This window comes from Propithecus coquereli, unplaced genomic scaffold (assembly GCF_000956105.1).
Source record: "Propithecus coquereli isolate 6110/MARCELLA unplaced genomic scaffold, Pcoq_1.0 Scaffold133, whole genome shotgun sequence".
Lineage (NCBI taxonomy): Eukaryota > Metazoa > Chordata > Mammalia > Primates > Indriidae > Propithecus > Propithecus coquereli.
This window is the reverse complement of record NW_012137525.1, coordinates 2,953,775-2,963,599: the sequence shown is the minus strand read 5'-3', so window position 1 is coordinate 2,963,599 and position 9,825 is coordinate 2,953,775. Positions and strand designations below refer to the sequence as shown.

General features: G+C 38.4%; 1 protein-coding gene across 1 annotated transcript in view; it reads right to left on the bottom strand.

Moving 5' to 3' along the window:
* TMEM106B (transmembrane protein 106B) overlaps window positions 1-9,825 on the bottom strand; it is a 32,557-nt gene that overhangs the window by 5,387 nt on the left and 17,345 nt on the right. Inside the window, exon 3 of the mRNA XM_012638738.1 lies at window positions 9,072-9,231. Coding sequence (XP_012494192.1) covers window positions 9,072-9,231 — 160 coding nt within the window. The remainder of the gene's footprint in view (window positions 1-9,071; window positions 9,232-9,825) is intronic.

Genomic DNA, 9,825 nt, shown 5'->3' with positions numbered 1-9,825 from the left:
TTTTCTGAATGAATATTTGTAACAGCAAACCTAAACATTCACTAAGAAAATGGTTGAGTAGACTTCTGGCAGGATGGATAACTAGAGATATCGCTTGCAAGATGGTCCTGACGGGAAGGCAGGATATAGGATACAGAGATGGGAGAAGATTCGCAGCTCAGTTGTGGATCACAGAGAGAGATATCAGAGATGGCTGGGGATCCCAGGTAGAAAATTATGAAGCCAAGAAGGAAGAAGATAAAGAGAAGACATCGGCGAGGATTAAACCCAGAAAGGCTCGGAGCCCAGTGAAAGGGTAAGGGGGGATTCCCCTCTCCCTAATACATGCCTTCAGTGAACAGTGGGACAGTAAGTTTGCTGAAGGCTTTTCCACCCTCCATGAGCCCAGGCATGGCGGCAGATACGGAAGAGTGGGGTGAACTTGCGAGCCCATGGAGTTTTGGCACTCCATGAGGGGCACCCTCCAAGAGAGTGCCACGAGAAGCTAGAGTGCCAGCTTTCTCCCATCCAGACACTTCCAACCTTGCACCTCCCCTATCCGCTGCAACCGGTACTCGGGCTGACGTGAGCTGCGGCCCCTTCCCCACCCATTACAACCGCAAGCACAGTCTGACCTGAGAAGTTCATGAACAGCCGTTTCTTTCCGGCCGGTGTACACATCAGGCTGAGGTCTCCGCAGAGCGAGACTCACCTCTTCCTCTGGAGGAATTGTAGTGCAAGAGGGGTGTGCAATTTGGGAACTTCCTGCCCACCGGCATTTCACGGGGTTGCAGGCTGGCTGCTCAGATAAGGAAGCCGGTGCTTGTGTACCCAGGACTAGAGAGGGGTGCAAGGGGACACAGGGGACAAGTCTGGGAGCTGGACTTGGGTAACAAGGAAGCCCGCATGGACATATCCAACAGGAGAGTGTACTGGGGTGCTGAGGAATGGAGATCTAGGAGCATACAACCCGCCTACTGGAGAACCACCATATTGGATAAGGGTGTGGCATTCAGAGAGGAACAGCTCAGCCCCTGGTTCCATAGCAACCAAATGCCTCGTACTCAGGCCAGCTAGCTGACCGGGTGCTGCGGCCCCTGCCCCAATCATTGCAATTGGGAGTGCACTTTGAGCTGAGAAGTTCTATAGTGACCATTTCTCTCCGGCAGGCACGTGCTATAGGGTGAGGTCCTTACAGATAGTGGGACCCATATTCTCCCTCTGAGGACTTGTAGCGGAACAGGGGTACACAATTTTGGAGCTGCTACCCACTGGCATTTTGCCGAGATACATGCTAGTGGGGTCAGACATACAGACCACAGGGGTAGGTTTGAAAGCTGGACTTGGGTGGTGAGGAAGCACACGTGGACTGAACTGAGGGAAGTGTGCTGTGGGGGTCCAAGAAGTGGCGATTTGGTGGAGCACCACCCCACCACAAATAAACTCCATATCTAGATAAGGGCAGAAAGTTCCCAGCCCAAGGCCTTAGCACTCAAGCATTTAGGCCCCTCCCCTGTGAACAGCTGTCTGGGTTTGGAGAGCTCGTTCTGACTCCCATACCAGTGGCTCCCCCTAGTGGCCAGGAAAGCAACTTCTGAGCCCTGTTGAGGCTTTGTAAAAGCCTCTCAGGCTCCCACAACCTAGCCACAAACTTCATTGCTCCTTCCCCTACCTCAGTGGTGGTAGAGATCAAGCAATCCCCTGGGAGCTACAGGGTCTCTCCTAAAGCTTGGAACACTCAAGTATTCCAACGGAAGGAACAGACTTTACCATGGGCACAAAAGAACATCTTGGCAGCTGGCTCTTTCACACAAATATCAACCAATGACAGGGAGAACAATTCTATAGTTCATCAGAACGTTGTCCAACTCAAGCAAACGGGGTGTGGCTGATTCATACTCACAAGTACCATCCCCCGCATATCAGAGACTAAGCTGGGGGATTGAACACAATTCACACTACCGAGAAGAGGTGAAGACAGCAGGATAGAGGCAACTCCAGAAGATTATGAAACCTGCTTGAAAACCCCACAGGCAACTTGGGACCAGCACTCTTTTCCCTGGCAGAGTCAGGGATTGGTCTTTGGGGAGCTGGGGAAAGGCCCAGAAGGCAGGCCCAGTAGCCCCAGGACTTGATCGAGAGGCCAGATGAAAAGGAATCAATGAACGAACTCCAGAAGCATGAAAAATCAGAGTGAAAGGTCACCCCCAAAAGAAAACAATAACTCTCTATCAATGGATACCAACCAAAATGAAAATATCGAAAAGACAGAAAGAGAATTCCAAATTTGGATTATAAGGAAGCTCAATGAAATGCAAGAGACAATGAAAAACCAACAGAAAGAAACCACAAAAACAATACTGGAAATGAATGAAAAATTCACTAAAGAAATCAGATTCTTAAAAAAAATCAAATAGAAGTTCTGGAAATGAAAAATTCATTCAAGGTAATCCAAAACACAGTAGAAAGTTTTAAGAACAGGCTAGGCCAGACAGAAGAAAAAAAATCTCAGAGTATGAAGACAACAATTTCAAATTAGTCAGTAAAAGATAAAGAACAGAAAAATGAGGGGAATGAACAAAGCCTATAAAAAAACATGGGATCACGTGAAGAGGCCAAACATAAGAATTATAGGCATCCTGAGGGTGGAGAAGAAAACACATAAGGGTTAAAAAACCTATTTGAGGGAATAATTGAGAAAAACTTCCCTGGTCTTGCTAGGAATTCAGATATCCAGGTATAAGAAGCTCAACGAACACCTGGAAGATTTATCACAAAGAGGCAATCACCGTGACACATAGTCATCAGACTGGGCAAAGTTAACACAAAGGTGGAACTCATGTGAGCTTTAAGGCAAAAACACCAGGTAACTTACAAAGAAAAACCCATCAGGATAACTGCAGACTTTTCAACTGAGACCTTGTAAGCCAGAAAGGATTGGGGTCCCATCCTCAGGCTTCTTGAACAGAACAATGGTTAGCCTAGAATTCTGCATCCTGAAAAACTAAGTTTCTTATGTGAGGAAGAAATAAAGACGTTTTCAGTCAAGCAAACACTGAGGGAATTTGTCAAGACCAGACCAACCCTGCAAGAAATACTCAGATCTGCATTATATATTGATCAGTACAATAGATCACCAGTGTAAAAGCACCCAAAAGCTAAAGCTCAGACCCCATACACAATGATAGCTCAACAGGTAAAACAAAGCAATAGAGTACTACCCAACAGGATGAAAAGAAACACATCCTACTTATCAATTATTTCAATAAATGTGAGTGGCTTGAATTCTCCACTCAAGAGACATAGGCTGGATGAGTGGATTAAAAAAAAAAAAAAGCAAGCCACATATCTGCTGTCTCCAGGAAACACATCTAACCCGTAAGGACTCATTCAGACTTCAGGTGAAGGGATACAAAAAAAATATTCTATGCATATGGAAATCAAAAGAAAGCAGATATAGCCATTCTCATATCATATAACATAGACTTCAAATCAACAATAGTAAAGAAAGACAAAGATGGTCATTATATAATGGTAAAGGGAGAAATTCAACAAGAAGATGTAACAACCCTAAATGTTCATGGACCTAACACAGGTGCACCCAGATTCATAAAGAAAACCCTATAAGATCTAAACAAAGTGAAAAACAACAGTGTCGTAATAGCCGGGGACTTCAACATCCCGCTGACAGAACTGGACAGATCCTCCAAGAAGAAAATAAATAAAGAAACACTGGACTTAAATGGGACTCTAGAGCAAATGGGCCTAATAGACATTTACAAAACATTCCACCCCAAAACTACTGAATGTACATTCTTCTTATAAGCACACAGAACATTCTCTAAGATTGATTACATCTTAGGCCACAAAACATGCCTCAACAAATTCAAAAAAACAGAAATTATTCCATGCATCTTCTCAGACCACAGTGGAATAAAATTAAATCAACTGCAACAGAAACATTCAATTCTACACAAAGTTATGGAAACTAAACAACCTATTGCTGAATGATTATTGGATCAAGCAGGAAATTAAGATGTAAATCAAGAGATTCCTTGAACTAAATGACAAAGGGACACAAGTTATCAAAATCTATGGCATTCAGCAAAAGCAGCTGTAACGAGAAAATTAATTGCCTTAAATGCCCACATTGAAAAGACAGAAAGATCACAAGATCACAACTCAACAATCTAATGATTCATCTCAAGGAACGAGAAAAGGAAGAACAAACCAAACCCAAACCCAGCAGAAGAAGAGAAATAACTGAAGTCAGAGCAGAACTAAATGAAATCAAAAACAAAAAAAACAATACAGAAAATTAATGAAAAAAGTTGGTTCTCTGAAAAGATAAAATTGACATGCCTTTTGCTAGATGAACTAGAAGTAGAAAAGAAAGGACCCAAATAAGATTGATTAGGAAGGAAAAAGGAGTTATTACAACTGATACCACAGAAATAAAAAATATCATCTGTGAATACTATAAAAATCTCTATGCACATAAACTCGAAAACGTTGAGGAAATGGAGAAATTCCTGGAAACACATAACCTCCCAAGGCTCAGTCAAGAAGAAATAGAAATCCTGAACAGACCAATAATGAGTAATGAAATTGAAGCAGGAATAGAAAACCTTCAAACAAAAAAAAAGTCCCAGATCAGATGGTTTTACAACCGAATTTTACCAGATCTACAGAGAAGAATTGGTACCCATGCTGCAGAAATTATTTCATAACATCAAGAAGGGAAGAATCCTCCCCAACTTGTTCTATGAAGCCAGTGTCACCTAGATACCAAAGCCAGGAAAGGACACAACAAAAAAAGAAAACTATAGACCAACATCCCTTATGAATACAGATGGAAAAATTCTCAACAAAATTCTACCAAACCGAATTAAGCATCACATCAAAATAATAATCCACCACGACCAAGTGGGCACCATCCAGGGGATGCAAGGATGGCTCAACATACAAGGCAATAAATGTGAGTCACCACAAAAACAGAGCAAAAGAAAAAAAAAAAGATAATATGATCATTTCAGCAGTTGCAAAAAAAGCATTCGACAAAATTCAGCATACTTTTATGATAAGAACTCTTAACAAAATAGGCATAGATGGAACTTATCTCAAAATTATAAAAGCCATTATGTGACAAACTCACGCCCAACATTATACTGAATGAGGAAAAATTGAAAGCATTTCCACTTAGAACTGGAACAAGACAAGGATGCTCACTGTCACCATTTCTATTCAGCATAGTGCTGGAATTCCTAGCTAGGGGAATCAGGCAAGAGAAGGAAATTAAGGGTATCCAAATGGGGAAAGAGGAGGTCAAGCGATGTCACTCTTTGCTGATTATATGATCTTACATCTAGAAAATCCTAGATTCCACCAAGAGACTCTTGGAATTGATCAACAAATTCAGCAAAGGTTCAGGTTACAAAATCAATGTGCACAATTCAGTAGAATTTCTATACACCAAGAACAGTCAAGCTGAGAATCAAATCAAAGACTCAATACTTTTCACAATAGCTACAAAGAAAATAAAATACCTGGGAATATATTTAACCAAGGATATGAAAGACCTTTCCAATGAAAACTATGAATCATTGAGGAAGGAAATTGCAGATGAAGTAAACAAATGGAAAAACATATGCTCATGGATTAGAAGAATTAATATGGTTAAAATGTCTATACTACCTAAAGTGATTTACAGATTCAATGCAATCCTCATCAAAATACCAACGTCATTTTTCACAGATCTAGCAAAACTAATTCTTTGTTTGGAACCTGAAAGGAGCGTGAATAGCCAAAGGAACCTAAAGCAAAAGAAAAAAATTTGGAAGTATCATGTTACCAGACTTCAAGCTATAACTACAAGGTTATAGTAACCCAAACATCATGGTATTGGCACAAAAGTAGACACAGATCAATGGAACAGAACAGAGAACATGGATATAAAACCATCCACATATTGCCATCTGATCTTTGACAAAGCAGACAACAATATACACTGGGGTAAAGAATCCCTATTCAATACATGGTGCTGGGAAAATTGGATAGCCACATATAGAAGACTGAAGCAGGATTCACATCTCTCACCACTTAAAAATAATTCAAGATGGATAACTGACTTAAACCTAAGACATGAAACTATAAGAATTCTAGGAGAAATGTTGGAAAAACTCTTATAGATTATCTGCCTAGGCAAAGAATTTATGAAGAAGACCCCAATGGCAACCATAGCAACAACAAAAATAAATAAATGGGACTTGATTAAATGAAAAAGCTTCTTCTGCACAGCCAAAAAAAAAAACAATCAACAGAGCAAATAGAAAACCTACAGAATGGGAGAAAACATTCCCATGTTATACATCTGATAAAGGGCTAATAACCAGAATCTACAAAGAACTCCAGCAAATCAGCAAGAAAAAATCAAACGGCACCATTAAAAAGTGGGCAAAGGACATGAACAGAAGCTTTTCAAAAGAAGATAGACTAACGGCCAATACATGCATGAAAAAATGCTCAACGTCACTAATCATCAGAGAAATGCAAATCAAAACCACGAGATATCACCTAACCTCAGTAAGCATGGCTTTTATCAAAAAGTCCCAAAACAATAGATGCTGGCGTGGATGCGGAGAGACAGGAACACTTATTCCTCGTTGGTGGGACTGCAAACTAGTACAATCTCTATGGAAAATAGTATGCGGATTCCTCAAAGAACTAAAAGTAGACCTACCATTTGATCAAGCAATCTCATTGCTGGGTGTGTACCCAAATTTAAAAAAGTCATTTCATCAAAAAGACACTCGTACTTGAATGTATATTGCAGCACAATTCACAATCACAAAGATGTAGAATCATCCCAAGTGCCCATCAATTCATGAGTGGATTAACAAAATGTGGTATGTGTACACTGTGGAGTTCTACTCAGCTTTAAATTAAATGAACAGTCTGGGTGGAATGAGAGACCATTCTCCTTAGTGAAGTACCACAAGAATGGAAAAACAAACACATGTACTCACTATTAAATTGGAACTAACTGAACAGCACTCATGAGCACAGATGGAAGTAAAACTCAATGGAAATCAAGCAGGTGGGAGGAGGAAGGTGGGGATGGGGGAAATCAAACCTAACAGGTACAATGTACACCATCTGGGAGAGGGGCACACTTATAACTTTGTCTCAAGAAGTACAAAAGCAAGGCATGTAACCAAAACATTTGTATCCTTGTAATATTCTGAAATTAAAAAAAAAAATGGTTGAGTAAATTTTATTATATACAGTCATGTAACAGACTACATGTCGCCATTTAATATGGAAAAACGTAGTGTGATCTCAGGCAAAATGTGTGCGTGTGTGCATATGAGCATGAATGTGTGTATATGTATCCTTCATATATTACATATGAGAATATTTGATTACATTTGTAAATGTATGTGTATACATGAATTTATACATATCTAGTTAGCAAATACACATACATTGGTTTAGGCAGTGGAAATAAAAACCTTTATACATTATAGGAGTTTTCAAATGTCTTTAATGATAATTAAATATTTTCATAAGGAGAAAGACAATAAATGTTACTAACAAAGAATAAGTAGTACTAGTATATACTGCTTATTTTAAGAAACAAAAGCAATATAATTCAATATAATTTCAAAATACTGATAGATAACTTACATGAAACTCAGGTTCTTATTATCACCTAATTAAACTTAATGTTCATCTAAATAATAATCCTACTTCTATTTAATGTTTAGTATTTCTCAATGTAATTAAGTGGTAGTATCCTAAACTATGAGAGTTCCTATACAATTAATAAAAATATAATATTTACATTTAAATATACTTTCTGGTATTTAAAAGATAATGTCATGTGGCTTTTTATTATTTATTATTGCATATTTAGAGTATGTGATACTAACAGGCTTTGGAGGTAGACCAAAAAAACCTGGCCACTGTGTTAAACATTGTAGAGAAAGGAAAATATGTTCTTATTCCAGAGGGCTTTTAAAGTGGGAAAATACCCAACCATAATTCCCTGGTCATATGAAACAATTTACAATTAGCATTGTGTTACGAATGTTTTATTCACATATATATTTTTCCATATAGTTTTTTTTAAAGCTCTTAGATTGGCAACTTTTGATGGTAAGCAATAAAGATAAATGGATCCATGGGAGCTCTTTTTTTTCCTGTAGTTTGGCAGTGATTCTACTTTAATATATCTTTCTGTCCCTCCAAAACCCCCTCCTCCCATCCATAACCACAGACATCTCTCTTTTAACCTTAACCCTATCATCTAACTCTGCAAGGAAAACTAACTAAGGCCAATATCACTCTTCCAAACAGATCATGTCACAGAGATACACAACTCAGGCCTGAAGCCATAAATGATTACTAATGGCATGACTAACACACATTTTTCTTTTTCCTAATGCAGTGGTTGGCAAACCATGTTCTTTTCAAACAAATGTTAACACAGTAATATAAAAGAAGTGGAAGACCTTTTCTGGGTTCTTTGTTTTTTGGTTTCAAGAGTGGAGAGGCTACCCAGTCCTTTTAAAAAACACTGTCTTAAGAAACAGAGGACATTTTTACACATACTAATTTACAACAGAGAAATCAGTCACTTGTACTTTATTTTTAAATACAATAAGAAATGGTCTGTCAAAGATGGCAGAAAATTGTATTTCACAAAATACAAGGAAATAAAAATGTTACATTTATAACATCTATCACATCAACTGTTAATACCTTGCCAGGAGCTATTCAGAGTTAAATGTTGAAAAGTAAATTGTAATACTTTTTTTCTTTGCCAGTAATTAATCGTTTAGTTTATTGTACCTACTAAAAACATCTTAAAGTACTAAATGATTGTATATACACAGAATTGCCAGTATTTATTAATTGCCATTTTTAGCAGACCCAGAAATGGTAGAGAAGGTCAATAAAGCAAAGGTATACATAAAGCAAACTGAGCAGTGTCAGATTTAACAAACATCCTCTCAACAGAGACAAAGGTACTGCTTATTAACAAGATAAAGGGATGAAGCCAAATATTTTTCATATAAATTTGTACTTACTGTGATATTTAAATATATCATACGCTTTTGAACATCATAACTGACATATGCTGATTTTACGCCAATGTATTTCACGTCGATAGAGCGAGGGAAAAGGAAAAACACAGCCAATCCCGAAAGGAGCAGACAGACAAACACAGAAGCCATCACATACAGCTTTCTGAAAAGGAAAAGGGAATATTTAAATATATGTGCATCAAAAATTACATAATGCAACATTCAGAGAAGATATTTTCAATTTGAATTTTCCCCCATACGTTATACCAGCAACATATATAAAATGCATAATTTTACCAAATTTTCACATTCTAGAAATATAGGGTAAGGTTGGTTCTGAGTCTATTAAGTATTAAAATGTTCTCCTTAAAAGGTTAATTCACCTTTTTGGAGACTAGGATTTCAGGCTTATAAATGATAGAACGTTTACTGCAGTGATTCCCAAACCAGTCTTCATATTAGAACCAAGCTGAGGAGCTTTAAACAAATACAAATTTCAAGACTCCCTTTTGAATTCACTGAAGCAGAATTTCCACGTGAGTTTGTATATGATCCCGTACAGTGATTGCTCATCAGAACCACCAGAGAAGCTCTTAAAACTAATGACATAACCACATGCTGTATCAATGATTCTCACTGATTACAACCAGTCCTTTCTGAGTCTCCTTATCCCAAAGTATTTAAGTATGGTTGTAAAAATATTGTTTAAGGCTGGGCGCGGTGGCTCACGCCTGTAATCCTAGCACTCTGGGAGGCC